Raw genomic sequence first — 16,607 nt, 5'->3', positions numbered from 1 at the left:
ATAGTTTTTTTTGGGTTTTTTTTTTTTTTTTTTTTTTTTTTTTTTTGGTGGTACGTGGGCTTCTCACTGTTGTGGCCTCTCCTGTTGCGGAGCACAGGCTCCGGATACGCAGGCTCAGCAGCCATGGCTCAGGGGCCCAGCCGCTCCGCGGCATGTGGGATCTTCCCAGACCGGGGCACGAACCCGTGTCCCCTGCATCGGCAGGCGGACTCTCAACCACTGCGCCACCAGGGAAGCCCTTCTGAGGTTTTATCTTGTTCCTTCTTTTGGAACATATTCTTCTGTTGTCTCATTTTGTCTAATTCTCTGTTTTTATTTCTATGTATTAGGTAGGTTGGTTATGTTTCCTGATCTTGGAGAAGTGGTCTTTTGTAGGTGATGTCCTGTGAGGCTCAGCAGCACACTGCTCTCTGGTTACCAGAGCTATATGCTTTAGGGCTTCCCCTATATGCAGGGTGTGCAGGCTCTTCTGTTAAGGAGGGGTTGACTACTGTGGGTGCACTGGTAGACACTGTGGGTGCACTTCTGCCTCCTGCCTGGTTGGCTGCCAGGCCCTTCTTTGTGTGGAGGCTGCCAGTTGCTGGTGGGTGTGGCCATGTCCTCGCACAGCTGGCTGTGGTGCCTTGGGGGTACTAGGGCTTTGCTAGCCAGGTCCTCAGGTGCATGTCTGCAGGGCCCTGGGAGGCCCTGCAGCTAGCGCCCACCTGCTGGTGGGCAGGGCTGTGTCTTGGCATGGTTGGTGAGCTTTATTTGTTAATGAGCAGTGAGATAAGATGATTTCTAATGTCCCCTTCCAGTTTTAGGATTCTGTGTTACTTCCCTTACTGTACTGTCTATGCTTTCTTTACCCACTGTTCCTCTCATGTATTTTACAAAACATTTAGAATTTATTTTCAGTAACCACATGTAGGATTTATTTTAAGTGTATCTTTAAAGGATGGGGTTGGATCCCCTTGGTATTTATTTTATATCATTTCAAATAAAATTATCCTACCTTTAGTTCCGTAAAACATTAGTTTTTACAAATGGAGGCCCAATTAGGAACAAAAAATCACGAATAATCTTAGTTTGTATTTTGCTTTTTTTTTTTTTTGGCAGTACTGCATGACATGTGGGATCTTAGTTCCCTGACCAGGGATAGAAACCATGCCCCCTGCAGTGGAAGTGTGGAGTCCTAACCACTGGACCTTCAGGGAAATCCCTGTATTTTGCTTCTTTTTTACTTTTGCTGACTCATTGAGGCAGGTCCACCTCAAAGAATGATCCTAGAGATAAGCATATTATCTGGCTTGTTTTATGAACTTTGGAATGACAGATAAAAATAATTTTTCTCCCAAAAGGTAGAATTCAAGAAAACAATAGGGCTTTTTTCTTTCTTTAATCTTTTAAAGTAATGAAATAAGAAATCTAGGTGTTTAACTATGAAGAAGTTTTACAGTGTATTAAAGCAGGTTCTGTAAAATTAAACTTTAAAAACTTATTTTCAAAATGTCATATGTAACTGATTAAAATGTGTTTTTATTTAAAATATACCAGCATGTGCAAAGGCATAACGCATTGCTAAAAAATGTAGTCTGGAAACAAATCAGAATACTGAAAATAAGGCTATAATTTTTTAAATAAGAGGAAAATATTTTCTTTACACATGAAGTTTTTGGTCCAAATGGTATTTAACCCACTGACTGATTAGTCTATTAAGGCATTCTATTCCAGAAAAACTTCATTTTTGGTAAAAATTGATTGCATTAGCACATTACTTATGATAATGGGCATAGATTTTTTTTTTCCCAAAGTGATGCTGTGGTTTTGCTTTTGGAAGGGAGTACAAGTTTTCTGTGGGCTTAAGTATTAAAAATGCTTCTTAAAAACTTGAAATTGTTATGCATTAAACCAGAACTCTTGGAGCTTTTTCAGATTTTACTGCTTATAGTCACTGGTCCCTTGAGTAGATATTTTATGAACCTGTTTTTACTTGCTGGAAAATAGAATTTTCCATAATTAAGGAAAAACATCAGTTATTTTATCCACTTGACTTTGTCTCTGCTTGTTATTGTTTGCTTTAGAGATTTATCTAAGTTATCGACATGATTCAGATTCCAGTGTATGAAATAGAGCTTTTGAGAAGGTGCTTTGAATGGAAAAATAAATATCTTACAAAATATCTAGCTTTGGGTGTGTCTACTTCTGTTTGAATTTCTGGTTTTTCTTTGCATTATTAGCTATACTCCATTATAGTATATATCTTTGAGTATAAAATTGGTTAACACATTGAGAGTTCAGCTTATGAGACAGAGCATGATAAAATCTCAAAACAATTTTCAAATATACCTAGTTACGAAAATACGAATATTTTTATTTTAAATAATGTCATTTTACACTCTACATATTTATACATTATGCCCATCTTTCATTATTGTAGACATCTTCTAATTTCCAGGAAATCTTCCTGTCTTCCTCTGTGACTGATGTACACAGCCTGTCTTCCATTCAGTCCCCTGCCATCTTCCTCCATAGCTCATAATTTGTGGTGATAACTCTTTTCATGTCCTGTATATATATTTGTTGTTGTTGTTGTTGTTTTTGTTTGTTTTGTTTTTTTTGTGGTACGCGGGCCTCTCACTGTTGTGGCCTCTCCCGTAGCGGAGCACAGGCTCTGGACGCGCAGGCTCAGCAGCCATGGCTCATGGACCCAGCCGCTCCGCGGCACGTGGGATCTTCCTGGACCGGGGCACAAACCCGTGTCCCCTGCATCGGCAGGCGGACTCTCAACCACTGTGCCACCAGGGAAGCCCCTGTATTTTTTACTTGACATCTATTTTCATGGCCATTCTTTAGATCCTTAACTTAACAAGAGTTGATTTAGTTTAAAAAATTCTATACCCTCTACTTAAAAATTAGGATTTTTTTTTAAGCAATGGCTGTTTAGTGAGTAGATATTTATCTTGCTATCAAGAAACTTATCTAACAGGGAATATATAACATTTATAAACAGCCATGATACTTACCAGAGAGGTAAAGTACGTGCAAAGTCAGAGGAGGAAGAAATAATTCTACCTGGGCAATCCAGAGGAAGTGGCATCTAAAAATGTTGTTAAATATTTTAAACATAGAGAAGTACAGAGAATAATCTAATAAAGAGATATAATTCTGCCACCTGGAATTAACAAATATTATTTTTCAGAGGTCTAAAGGTAACATCTTTCTTCCTTTTGAACAAAACAAAGACTTTAGAATGTTTTAACCTTAGACTTCCCCTTCTTTCGATACCATTTTGTGGTGGTGGTGATAGTGTTTTTGGCTCATCTTTGCTCCTTGTATCCTGTTCTTCCCATTGGGATTTAATTCCCACCTTGCTGCAGTATCTCCTTTAGTGCTTCTTTCACATTTTCCATCTGTTTAAGCCCTGCTAAATTCTTTGTGTTTTCCACACGTGTCTTCCAATTTACTCATTTTCTCGCTGTCTGTGGATAATCAACTGCTTAACCTGTCCATTGATGTTTTTGTTCCAAATATTGCTGTTGGATTTTTTTTAAAGAAAATGTCTGGGGTTTTTTTTGTATTTTTCTTGCCTTGTGGCATCTATTTCTTTCTTCATCTCTTTTGACATGAAATATACTTCTTTTAATGTTTCTTTCAGAGTCTCTTATATATGGGTCTGAGTGGCAGTCCTGCCATCGGTTGTTTGTGTCTTCTGACTCGTTTTATAAGTGAGGTTCATTTCTTCTTCTTCTTTTTTAAACTATGAACCCTTTTTAGTGGGAGTTGCTTTCCCATGAGCCTTGGATTGTGAAGGCATGCTGATGTACAGATTCATGTTTGCTTCTGCCAAGGTCCTATTGGCTTCACTGAATCTGGAACAATTGCTATTCTTAATTTCCTGGTGGGGGAGTAGGCTTGGGTATTATGATTTCTTATGTTTTCTTTTCTACCAATGCCCCTAGACTTTCTTGTGACTGTCCCAGGCCAGTGAACAAAATTTTCCTACTAGTTGTTTTACAAATGGGATGGACAGCATTTTGTAGCTCCAGGTTATATGCAGGGAGCCAAGCCTAGTTCCAGCTTCCCACCTCTGACAGGGCTGCAGCCTGTCTTCTGTCCCTATATGGGTGTCGAATCACTGGTACCCATCACTTCCCTGAACTTCGGCCTCCGCTCATGCTCTGACTTTGCGTTCCTCTATAATTTCTGGCACTTGAGAGTTTTCTTGCTTTTAAACTTAGTTATTTATTTTATTTTATTTTATTGTTACAGTATATATAACATTTCTGTGTTGCATAGGGAAGCTTCTCATGTTTCTGTTCAGAATTGAGGGGTTGACATTTGAACCATGGCTTTGGAAGACAGGCAATGATGAGGTCATTCCAAGATAATGAAACAGCCTAAACAAAGGTATGGAGTGAGTAATGATGAGGCTTTCATAGGGTATAACTGAAAACCTCATGGTTGACTTTGACTTAAGTTCAGGGTATGTGGAGATGATTAATGGGAAATGTGTTTGGAAAGGTAGGTTGGAATCAAGGGCAGTAGTCCTTGAATGGTAGGCTAAGGAATTCTGACTTCATTCTACACACAGCAGAGAGCCTATGAACGTCTGTTTGTGTGAGAGCGATGCAGAGCTTTGCCCTAGGAAGAGTAATTTGGTAACCATGAATAGGTTGGAATGGAGAGACCATACTGGAAATAGGGAGCTCAGTTAAGAGACTATTAGCAGTAGTCCAGAAAGAGGTAATAAGGAGCTGAAATAAGGTAATAATATTGGCAATGAAGATGATGTGAGAGGTAAATAGATATTTGTAGAGAGATACTGTGATGTAGATTTCTCATTGGTATGCAGGGGAAAGAGGATTCCAAAATGACCTTAAGAGTACATTGAAACTGTTAAGAGAAATAAGAGACACAGAGGGGTAGGTTTGTAAAGGAAGATGAGTTCAGTTATAAAAATATTAAATTTATAGTGCAAGTGAGACAGTCAAGCACAAAGGGCCACCCAAACAGAAAGAAGGGTAAAAGGGCAAAGGATAGCGTTATAGGGTTTAGTAGAACAGAGGTAGTGAATGAAGGTGGTGGTGAATGAATCCACCGAAAAGAAAACTAGTAAATTAGGAAGCAGGTGGAAGAAGAGAAATTTGGGGAATCGTGTCAAAGCAGTTAGGAGTATGGTCCAAATTATAGGCATTTTAATGGAAGCCATAGGCTAAGACCATTTCACAGCTGGAGGCTGTCTCCAGATGTAGAGAGAGTGGAAGATGTTGAGGAGGACAAGGACAGAGAAAGGGTCAGTTCATAGGAGTGGGAGTTAAAACACAGAATATGAAGAATAAGAGGAAGATAAGGTAGTGAGAGTGGAAATAATGTAGCAATTTAACTTTTTTTATTTTTTGCCGTACGCGGGCCTCTCACTGTTGTGGCCTCTCCCGTTAAGGAGCACAGGCTCCGGATGCACAGGCTCAGCGGCCCTGGCTCACGGGCCTAGCTGCTTCGCGGCATGTGGGATCTTCCCGGACCGGGGCACGAACCCATGTCCCCTGCATCGGCAGGCGGACTCTCAACCACTGCTCCACCAGGGAAGCCCGCAATTTAACTTTTGAAATAAAATATACTAGGGTGTGCATAGGATTTATGAAGTATAGATCTGCACATATATGTTTGTGAATATATAAATGTATTATATATGTTGTATATGTATGTATGTAAATTTTTCCCACATTTAACATGTAGGTATTGGGATACTCTGTTACCCTGTGATAAAAGATTAACAAGCAGTACTCTAATTTGTCTAATTAAAAAAAACAAAAATGAAACCTTCACTCGGATCTTCATAATTGGGGTATAAGGAAAGGGGGAAGAGAGAGGGCAACATTATTGTTGGAATAGATGTGGGAGTAGATGAAGGTCACAGAGTTGGAAAGGAGAAGTACATACTAATTAGTAAAAGGTAAAGGACTTTGGAAATTTGGGCTATGAAAAGCCTATTCCTTATGAAAGCATACTTTGTATTAATAGTGTCAAAGAGAATATGTACAGGGAGATCAGCTTGGTGCTTTGTGACCACCTAGAGGGGTGGGATTGGGAGGGAGACACAAGAGGGAGGAGATATGGGGATATATGTATATGTATACCTGATTCACTTTGTTTTAAAGCAGAAACTAACACACCATTGTAAAGCAATTATACTCTGATAAAGATGTTTAAAAAAGAGAGAGAGAACATGTAGTTTGGACAGGGACACTATGCTTTATCAAATGTCTCTTCTGTGCCATATGCTATACTTGTATATTTTTTATTTAATCTTCTAAAAAATAGTATGAGGTATTATTATCTCCCTTTTACAGAAAAAAATCCTGAAGTTTGAAAAATAAAAGAACTTTCTAAATCATAATGTTAGTAATTGTCCAAGGAGGGATTCAAACCCAAATGTATCTGTTTCTAAAATCTTTGTCCTTTCTACTAAACCATTATGTCTTTATATATTTATGTGGTACAGGGACAAAGGGGGAAATGGTACAGGGGAGAAGACTGGGGTGGTGTATATTTAATTTAGAGTCTGTAGTCACTAGGAGACCATGCCAAGGGGGAGAGTTTTCCTTCTTCAACCTTAACAGGGTACTTACCCAACTACCATTGAATGGAGAGAGGAATTGAATTTGGTTTCTCCATCTAGGCTCTTAGCCTTATTACTAGCCCCAGAGAGCTCAGTATGTTTCATGCTAATAAAGAAATAGAAATTTGCAGCATTATCGTAGGAAAAAATTCCAGTTTATCAGGGCTTTGGCTGAGGCTTCATTGACCACTTAACTGATTTCATCCATCACTTTGTTTTTGCTGCTTTAGTAGATCAGCTTTTTAACCACTGATCAGTACTTAGGCCTTCTGTTTAGATGTGTAATCTTCAAAGGGTTCTTTGCTGATAAATCTGATTTTACTAACTTCTCTCATCTTAAATTAGTTATTGACTTTGCATGGAAACCAGGAGGGAGTCTACTAAAACAGTAGAAAGAACAATATGAATGTAACATGTTTTAGTATTAAATATACTTTAAAATGAATTATTATAATTAACATGAATTATTACAAATGGAATCAAAGTAGCTATAAGTAGTAATATTTGGTGAAATCAAGGTCAGCTAGGAATGGTTCAGTGTTTCCATGCAGATTGTTGACTGGATTAATGGCAGCTGTGGTGGTGATTATATTTTGTGCACTACTCTTTTTTTAATGAAATATTTCATACATAGAAAATATATAGTATATGTACTTTATAAAGAGTAATAATAAAACAGTTACTAAATTGTTTCCATTCTCATTGCTTCTCCCTCCTCTACTCCTTCAAGTCCTGTATTTTGAATTCTACTTATTAACGTATGAGATGGAGCATAACCAATGCTGTTGAAACTACCTGTGTGCGTTTCTCTTACCCCTACTGTGGTTCCACCTAACATCAGAGATTCACTCACCCTGAATATGGTGATTATCATTTCCTTGCTTTTCTTTACAGTTTGATCATATATATTCATTCTGTATTTAGTTTTGCATGTTTAGAACTTTATATAAATGGACCATGCTCTGCATATTTTCTGTAACTTGTTTGTAGTTTTGGTTTTCTCAGCATTGTTTGTGAGATTCCCTAATGTTAATACATGCATGCATGTAGCTGTAGCTCCTTTGTTTTTACTGCTGTATAATATTCTACTGTATAAGTAATAATAATTTGTCCATTCTCCTGTCAATGGACGCTTGGGTTTTCTTTTGTTCTTTTGCTGTAAGAAACACTACTGCTATAAGTATTGGGTTGGCCAAAAAGTTCATTCAGGTTTTTCCATAACATGTTACAGAAAACCCGAACGAACTTTTTGGCCCACCCAATACTAGGAATAGGCCCCTTGGAGCCCCTCGATGGAGAAATCTAGTAGGTTTTCTGTCCCTGTCTGCTATTATTACCACCCTAAAATTACAAGAACGGGAGAGGCACAAGTAGCAGGTTCTAACTCTTTTCCAAGTGGCTTATACCTCCCTTGCATCTACCTCCTGTGCAAGTCCAGGGGAAGAGAGTGTATGAGGTATTGGCAGGGGACGGCAGCATTTACCATACCTGAATACACCCTTCACTTTAAAATATCTTAACTTATGTGTTAGGATTGTCCCGAGAAACAGAACCATTAGGAGAAATAGAGGAAGGGAGGGAAGGAAGGGGAGAGATGGAGGAAAGGAGGGAAGGGAGGAAGGGAGGGAAGGAAGGAAGGGGAGGGAGGGAGGGTGAGAGGAAGGCAAGGAAGGAAGGAAGGAAGGAAATTATAAGGTATTGGCTCACACAGTTATGGAGGCTGAAAAGTCCCATGATCTGCTATCTATAAGCTGGAGAGCTGGGAAAATCAGTGGTGCATTTCAAAGGCCTGAGACAGAACCAACGGTATAGATGCTAGTCCAAGTCTAGATGCCAGTCTGGAGCACCAAGGACAAGAGAAGATTGGTGTTCCAGCTTAAAGAGTCAGGCAAAGTGAATTAAACTTTCTTCCACCTTTTTGTTAATCTCAGGTTCTCAACATATTAGATAATACCCACCCACACTGGGGAAGGCCATCTGCTTTACTTAGTTCATCAATTCAAATGCTAATCTCTTCCAGAAACACCCTCACCGACACTCAGATACACACACAGGGTAATGATAAACCAGATATCTGGGTGTCCTGTGGCTTATTCAATATAATTTTATGTTGATGCATAAAATTAACCACCACAGCTTCTTTTGTCATACGATTATACGTTGTCGTTCTCTAGGTCTCTGCCTTAGTCCTTTCTCTCTTCTCATTCTGTCTCCTCTCCCTAAATATTAAGCATCTACACTTATGGTTTCAGATACCATCTAAATACTGGTAACTCCCCAATTACGTTCATTCCATAATTTTATTCTTAGCACTTGGTGCATATATCCAGCTACCATTCTGCATCTCAACTCATGTATTCTTATATAAGCGCTTCAGACTCAAGTCCAAAATTAAATTCATGATCTTTCCCTTTTCTCTTGTCCCACCCCAATTTGCTTCTCCTCCTCCAGTTTTCCATTATCTCTGTGAGGGCATCTTTTCTGTTATACCTGACTAGGTAGCTGGAAGTTGAGCTTGACAATACTTCCTCCTTCCCTTCCCCTTCCCCCATATTCAGTTGGTCCTTAAATATCTCTTGAACTAGTACTTTATTTCCACTGCCACCACCCTAATCCAGGAACCATTGTCTCAAACCTGGAATAGAGAAACATTCTCATATGGAGTGTCTCTATAATCAACTTCTGCTTCTCTAATCCACTGTGCAGCCAAACTAGCCTATTTAAATTACCAGGTTCCTGACAAATTTTTAGTTGCTTCCCATTGCCCTTTGAATAAAATTTGAAGTTTTTAACATTCCTATAAGGCCTTCTTTTGGATACTTTCTGCCTGTATCACTAGCCTCATCCTGAGCTGGAGTGACCCTTTCCCTGTATTCTCAGTATGCGCTGTTTCCTCATCCTTTGGATCTAAGCTTAACTGTCATTTCCTTAGGAAGGCCTTTTCTAAACTTGTTCACATTGGTTTCCCTTTTTATCCACACCCATAGAGCCCTGACTTTCTCTTTCATGATATTTATTAACATCTTTTTGTTTTTTTCCCCTACTGAATTACAGGTTCCATGAGAGCATGGAGTCTTTTCTGTCTGTTTTATTCTGAGAGTTCCTTCAATACCTGGCAAATAGTAGACACTGAGTAATTTTTTGAAAAATGAATGAGCTGCATACCTATGAATGTTTGCATTTTACCTGTCCCACACTTGGGGAAAAATTACTCATTCTTCCTTTATAAAGATGTGATGAAACTTCCGGCATACATCTGTTACTAGGATGGAATTCATAGTAAAACATTACATTAGGCAAACCAGAATGGGCTATGTCGTCTATGTGTTCAGTAATTCACACTCAAATCAAGAAAGTATTCCTTTCACTATGTAGTTACATTAACTTTCAGTAATAGCTATCTTGACCTAAAATTCCTGGTGTGTTCTTTGATAGTAATAAATTGTACAGTTTGCTTCAGTTATAATTCAGAAAGACTTATCTGAGCAATCTGTAATTATCTCTTACTTTGGAGCAATGTGGCTTTTAATTTCCAAATCTGAGCTTTGTTGTTCAGATGGTCTAAATGTCTGGAATAATTGATCATTTGATTACCAATTATGTTAGTGTAAGTCTGAAATCAGCTTTAATAAGTAGTTTATTCAAGTTGCTGGCTAGATAATAAAGTGAAGAGTAGCATCATGTTAGTGGAATTTGTTATAGTTTTGGTTGCAGTTCATGAAGCCATGTATTTTTATGACCAAACTGCCCTCAGAATTATGGACAGTAATTCTGACTTGTAGTGCTTTCCTCATTTATGTTAGAATATATGGTTATCAATTTCTCTATGTAGACGGTTTATCTGTTTTTCTGACACTGTGATTGGATTAGGACACCTGAGCACTAACCTCAGTTTTTTAGAATGCTTCTGCATTTTAGTGATAATTGTCTGAGCACATCACTGCTCTGATTGTTTTTAAACCTTGAGATAGACTTCAGGCTGTTAAGGGAAATCTTTTATAGCTTTGGCTGAATTTCTTATAAGAGCTCTTGGTCTTGACAGCTGAGACGTGTTAGCTGATCTCTCTTAATGGTACTTAGATTTGAATTTTGCAGGCTGGGAGGCAGAACTACTTGGAACTGATCTTTTCAATGCATGATGGCTTTAAATGCAGACTTTAAAAAATGGGCCACCTTGTAAAAAGAAAGTCTTAGTCTCTAGAGTTCATTCCCTTTCTTAGTTTGAACCAGTCCAACTTTACAACTCAATGGAGTTAAAAAGTTGGACTTTTTTTAATTTTTAAACTCTCCATAGGGCCTGGTAATTTGAGGTGGAGGAAACTAATATGAACTTCACATTTTGATTTCAGTTTAACTTCTGAGATTCTTTGATTCTCTGGAGCCAAAAGCATTTCAAGGGTTTTCATGAGGAGGTTATGACTGGAGGGAAAGAGTGCTGCCTCTTGGTTCTGAGTGACAACCCCTGCCCTCTGCCCCTAGCTGAGAACTCAAAGAATTGTTACATAGCACTAAAATGAGCTGAGTCCAAAACTTCAGCCATATGGTCAATATAGGGCTTTTAAAGGAAGGGAAATAGTAAAAGAGTAATTTCAGAGGAACTCTCTTATGTTAAAGAACTGAGAAAATGAAGTCTTTCTGAAGCTAAGTGTAAATTATACCACCTTCTTTGGGAGCAAAAGCTGCTAAATGTAACAGAAGAAAATGACAGTGTAGGAAATCAAAGTTCAGGAACAGGCTTTCAAGTGTGGTTTTCTTATGCTTAATCCTTTACTCCCCTCTCAGGATCCATTCCCTCCTTTTCCTCCTCCTTCTCCAAAGTATGCTTGAAAGAGATTTTGATGGGTAATGGCAAAGGAAGGCACCTTTAGACGTAGTATAAATTAGGGCATAAGATGCCCTTTGTACAGGAATTATCTTAGACATGCTTTTGAAAACATACTCTTTTTTTTAGCCTTATTTAAGAAAATAATCAAAGGTATGATTTTTAAAGCTTTGAGTTTAGTCTGCTTTCAGTAAAAATAAGGTAGAGGTACCAAAATAAGCAAACCTCTTTTTTTTCTTTCCTGGTTTCTGCTTGTAAGATTTACAGGTATTTAAAATAAACCCATGAAAAACAGAAATACTGTCCTGGGATTGGCTAAATAGTCAGAGCAATTACCTCCAGGCTCCAAAATCCAACTGAGCTTGACTTTTGGAAATAAATTTGGCTAAGACTTCTTCCTTATTCTGTTGTATAAAGGTGTACATGAAATGATACTGACCTCTGCCAGAAACCCCAGGAATCCTATTCAGTGATGTACTTGTAATGGTCATGAAAGAATTAAATCAACACAGATGTGGATTAATGTGAAAAAGTAGGCAAAACACTAAATTCTCATTGTGTGGTTTCAGTGTTGCAGATCCTTCAAAATACTTTGGTATACCACAATAATTAAAGGGTTTAAGAACGTTAAGACACTTAGAAAATAAAAGCCCACAGTTGAATAACAAGAATGACCTGTTTTATTTTTTAAAATTGAAATTAATGTAGATTGCCATGGTGAAAATAGGTTGAAATATTTAATAATAACTGTTTTGTGCAGCCCTAGAGATCAAAAACAGTAATGTAAATAAGCAGGTCTTTAAAGAATCATACTTACAAATATGTTTAATGTAAGTGATTGCTAGAAAGGAAATGCATTTTTTTCAATGCTATGCAAAGAAATTTTAATGGACTTGATGTTGGCAGTGAGAATCTACAAATTAGCATTAATAACTCAAATTTTAAAATATTTGCTCATTGCTCTAGATTATGACTGTATTCAAGAAATACTGTTTTCAAACACTAATGAATCATTTTAAATAAACTTTTAAAAACACATTTATGACATCAATAAGTATGACTGTTTATTACATTTTACCTATAAAAAGTTGAACTGTTTTATATACTCTTTATGGAAACACTGCACAGTCATAAATTAAAAGATGCAACTGTTTTGGATATGTTACTGGTGGTCCTATGTTTTCCTGCCAGCAGTGCAGCTGTTTCAGGTTTCTCAGGATAACATATAAAAAGTTGTATGTACACTGCAAGTTTATGCTTGAATTGCCAAGCCAGAGATGGTATGACTCAACTTTCCCAGAAGCAAGTTATACCAAAATGTGATGAATTGAAACAGCTAGTTGCACAGTGGTTTGTATTCAGTTATGAAAACCAGTTCTCATTTATGATAGTTGGTTTTGTAAGGTTGACACATTCTACTGTGGTACTTGAATTTTGCCATGAGTAAAGAGCCATTGGAGCTAAGACTGTGCTTTTGAGGGTCTGAGGAAAGAGAAAAGGGTGATACAACGCTATCTGGGGTGTGGATAAAACTTAGCTGGAAACTTGTGTCAGGAATGGAACATTTTCATTTTCAAAATACCTGTAAAAATATTACTTATTTGTGTGATAGTTACTGAATTCTCAATGAAGAGAAATTGATTTTATGCTGTTCCAGGTTAATTTTTAGACTTTCTGAGGTGATTTAACACTTACCTCATTTCTCATGCATCATAGTCTTAACAGTGGACATTTTATTTTATCCTGGGAGGTAATAAACAGATACCTTTGTGGCCATGTATTAGGTTTGGTGAATCCCTATTTAAATCCCGTGATACCCAAGGTTTTATTAAGAGTTTGACAACAACTGTTTAATAACAGTAGTCTCCAAAGTGAGATGCATCCCACCAGGATATGTAAGATGGGGTGTAGGGAGAAAATATTAGAACTTTTATTTAAACATTTTAGTTTCATCCTTTAAATGTTTCAAATTATATATTATATATATTTTATAATATACTTACTATATTAATATATTATGTATATATACTATGTAATAGTATATAATATATAAATATGTAATTTATGAACAAGTATACAAGTTTTAGAGCTGCACACTCAAATAGTTTTACTGCTATAAATATACTATCAAAAAAGTTTGGAGATTGTTGCTCAATAAATATTCATTTCCTTTCTCCTTTCACTTTCCCCTTTCACCCTTGGCAGAGAAGCAAAGAATTAACACCTTGATTTGTGGCAGTGTGAATAAATTATAGCCAATTGCAGGAGCTTATGCTGTGTCTTACTTTGACCACTTTTTCTATTTGGCCTCTTGTATTGCCATATATTTTTTAATCACACAAGCTTATTAAACATGGATACAAATGAAAAACAGACTTGTTATTATGTTAGAAATAATAAGTCGCTCATGCATCAAGACTTTGACACACAGGAAGTCTGAATGAATGAATAGAAAAGTTTCCAAGTTATTAAAATGTTCTGGTACCTGATTTATTCATTTGCTATACCTGTAATTCTTAGGTGGATGCAGCTCCTTTACTTCCTGAGGCCTGAAGAAACAATGTGGTTTCTTAAACTAGGCATTAAAGCAAAGCTGGACATACTTGTTTTCTGACAGTGCTGGTAGTCATGCTAAGAAGTTGTCCCTCTTTGGCCAGGATTATCCCATTTTTTAGGGCTGTTTGTGTACCTTTATCAAGGTAGAAAGTTTTAATTGCTAAGTAACGTGTGTAATTGAAGAATAATAGTGTCTGTTACAGCCTTTTGAGATTGACTCAAAAGACTCTTCTGTATTTACTAATTGGGACATTCTTTTGAACCCAAGCTCAGTTTTGGATGTAATTTTCTAAGGTTTCCTTTCCTGTAAGGAGGGAGACAATATATTTTTGTAATATTGAAGTAATTTTGAAGTAACTAGTGTGTTCTCTCCCCTTTATCACTTGTTTACGTATTTTCTTCAGAACATATTTATGTAAAATTTTAGTAATACAATAGTATTATGGTGCATTTATTTATTAAGAGTATGCCAGGAAGGAGAGCGGCAGTTAGGTACCCGAACAAGAGCCAGCAAAATAGATTAGTTCTGAAAATTGGGAATAGGGAACATTTTAAAAACAAGTATTATTTCTGAAACCTCCTTCAGAGCTGTTTTTAGATCTTAATGTAATTCGCTTTATAATTTAGAGTTGGTATGTTTCCTTTTAAAAGGAAATAATGCATTTATAAAGTCTGAACATTTCAGCCTTAGAATTCTTCTTTAACATTTGAATCAGTTTTACTATTGCTTTTTAAAGTGTTACCAATTTATATGTGCTTTCTATATCAATGGTACACTTTTTGTTTTGTTTTAGGTATTTAAACCATGTCAGAGCTGCCTCTCCACAGGACCTTGCTGGAGGCTATACTTCTTCTCTGGCTTGTCACAGAGCACTACAGGATGCATTCAGTGGGCTTTTCTGGCAGCCCAGTTAACCTTTATTTCTCCTCTATTTGGACCCTGGAGCCGAACCAGGAAGCTAGCACAAGTAAAGCAGACTTGTAAAATTATAGCCATGTGCAGCTGTACAGCAACAGTACTACCACTAGCAGCTGTGTTAAAGTATTTATAGAGAGCAAATTTCAGAACTAAGCTGAGTAATATAGTGGATAAATATTTGTGAAAAAGATTTATTTTTTACTTATATTTTCTGAGAGGGATTGAAGCTGTTAAAACTCATCTAATGGAAGCTATGAATAATTCACCTGTGTATGTTTGAGGCTGATAGACTTGTAAAATCCTTTAAAAAATAAAGCTAGACTTTATACTGTTTTGTGGTTTTTCTCTTATTACAGTGTTTTACTTGAACACACATTAAAAATGCCATTTTGAATACGACACTTAGTGTTAATATCCGAGTCTGTTATTTCTTCTCATAAAATGTTCCATTTTTTCCCCAATGTCTTCTTAATACTAGTCCAGACAAGTGGATATATTTCCTTCTACCAACAGGTTGTGGCAAGTAAAACTTGACCTGTGATAACGTCAGTCTCTCAACATTAAGGACTCAGTGCCTGTTCTGAGCAGTGGAAAGTGAGACGAACCTTGATCAATGTGTTATAGTTCCCAGCTGTGAGCCTTGCTTAGGCTAAACCAGAGTACTAACCTGCTTTCATGACAAATTCAAAGAAGTAAGTTAATAAAATTTAATACTTCAAAGGCACCTTTCACCTCAATGTGCGCTCATTTTATGATGAAACCTTGGAGACTGGAATGAATATATTTCAAATGAAATTTCCCTATGAGTAAATTGCACACTCTGGTACAGTTTCTGTTGAAACTTCAAAGGCGTTTCGTATACCCAGAATGTTGCTTAAAGAGTTTGCATGGGGACAGGATATATATTTGTAGCATCTCAACCTTGTATGAGTCTGTTACCTAGACAACTGGGTATGGGACATCGTTTCCCAAGGAAATTAAAGGATTTTTTATTAAATCTCCATTACAACAGTTGTTAGAGTGGAAAGTTATGTGAAACAAGATTTGTGGGTTATATTAGGGTGGAATATCCATATGTAACAGCTCCATCTTATTTGACTAAGTAGGTATTAATTTCAGGAGTACACCTTCATCTTTATAACACTTCTAACTATCTTTGATAACTGAGAAAACCAAGGCATTGAATAATTGAGTAGGCCAAGATCATATACACAAGTTAGTAAAAGCCAAAATTAGAACAAAAGTTTTTTATCCAAGTCTAATTCTATCTATAACTCTACTAGTCTGCATCCTATTTCTCATATCTATTAGTTTTCCCCAATAGAGGACTAGCATTTTAAGTACAATACATAAATCTGTTCAAAGAATAGTGAGAACGTTGGACTTGTGGTTAGAGATTTTCTGTACTCAGCTGCCAAAGTAAGGTATCCAGTCTTTAAAAAAGAAACACTATTATTTATTCTCAGTACCTTGTATGATGTATTTAAATGGAAGGAACTAATTATTAACAAAACATTTCAAAGGCTTTCAAAACTTTTTTTTGAGCCTACCTTATTATTGTGGAAATTGCCTGCACCTGATTTGGCAAATCAGTTAAATTCCACCACCTAGATATGTTTGTAATTATTTTGCCCTTACTATGGCCATACTTTGTTCAATAGGCTGGGTTTAGAAGTTAACTGACCCTATTAGATCAAAGGGAATGGTGA

At 36.9% G+C, this 16,607-nt stretch overlaps 1 protein-coding gene across 1 annotated transcript in view; it reads left to right on the top strand.

The window, feature by feature from the left end:
* MNAT1 (MNAT1 component of CDK activating kinase) overlaps nt 1-15,297 on the top strand; it is a 210,978-nt gene extending 195,681 nt beyond the window's left edge. The window contains exon 8 of the mRNA XM_024748460.1: nt 14,774-15,297. Within this exon, the coding sequence (XP_024604228.1) occupies nt 14,774-14,894 (121 nt within the window). The 3' untranslated portion in view covers nt 14,895-15,297. The remainder of the gene's footprint in view (nt 1-14,773) is intronic.
* The last annotated feature ends 1,310 nt before the right edge of the window (nt 15,298-16,607 follow it).

Source organism: Neophocaena asiaeorientalis, unplaced genomic scaffold, assembly GCF_003031525.2.
Source record: "Neophocaena asiaeorientalis asiaeorientalis breed wild unplaced genomic scaffold, Neophocaena_asiaeorientalis_V1.1 scaffold698, whole genome shotgun sequence".
NCBI lineage: Eukaryota > Metazoa > Chordata > Mammalia > Artiodactyla > Phocoenidae > Neophocaena > Neophocaena asiaeorientalis.
This window is presented reverse-complemented; position numbering and strand designations above follow the sequence as displayed.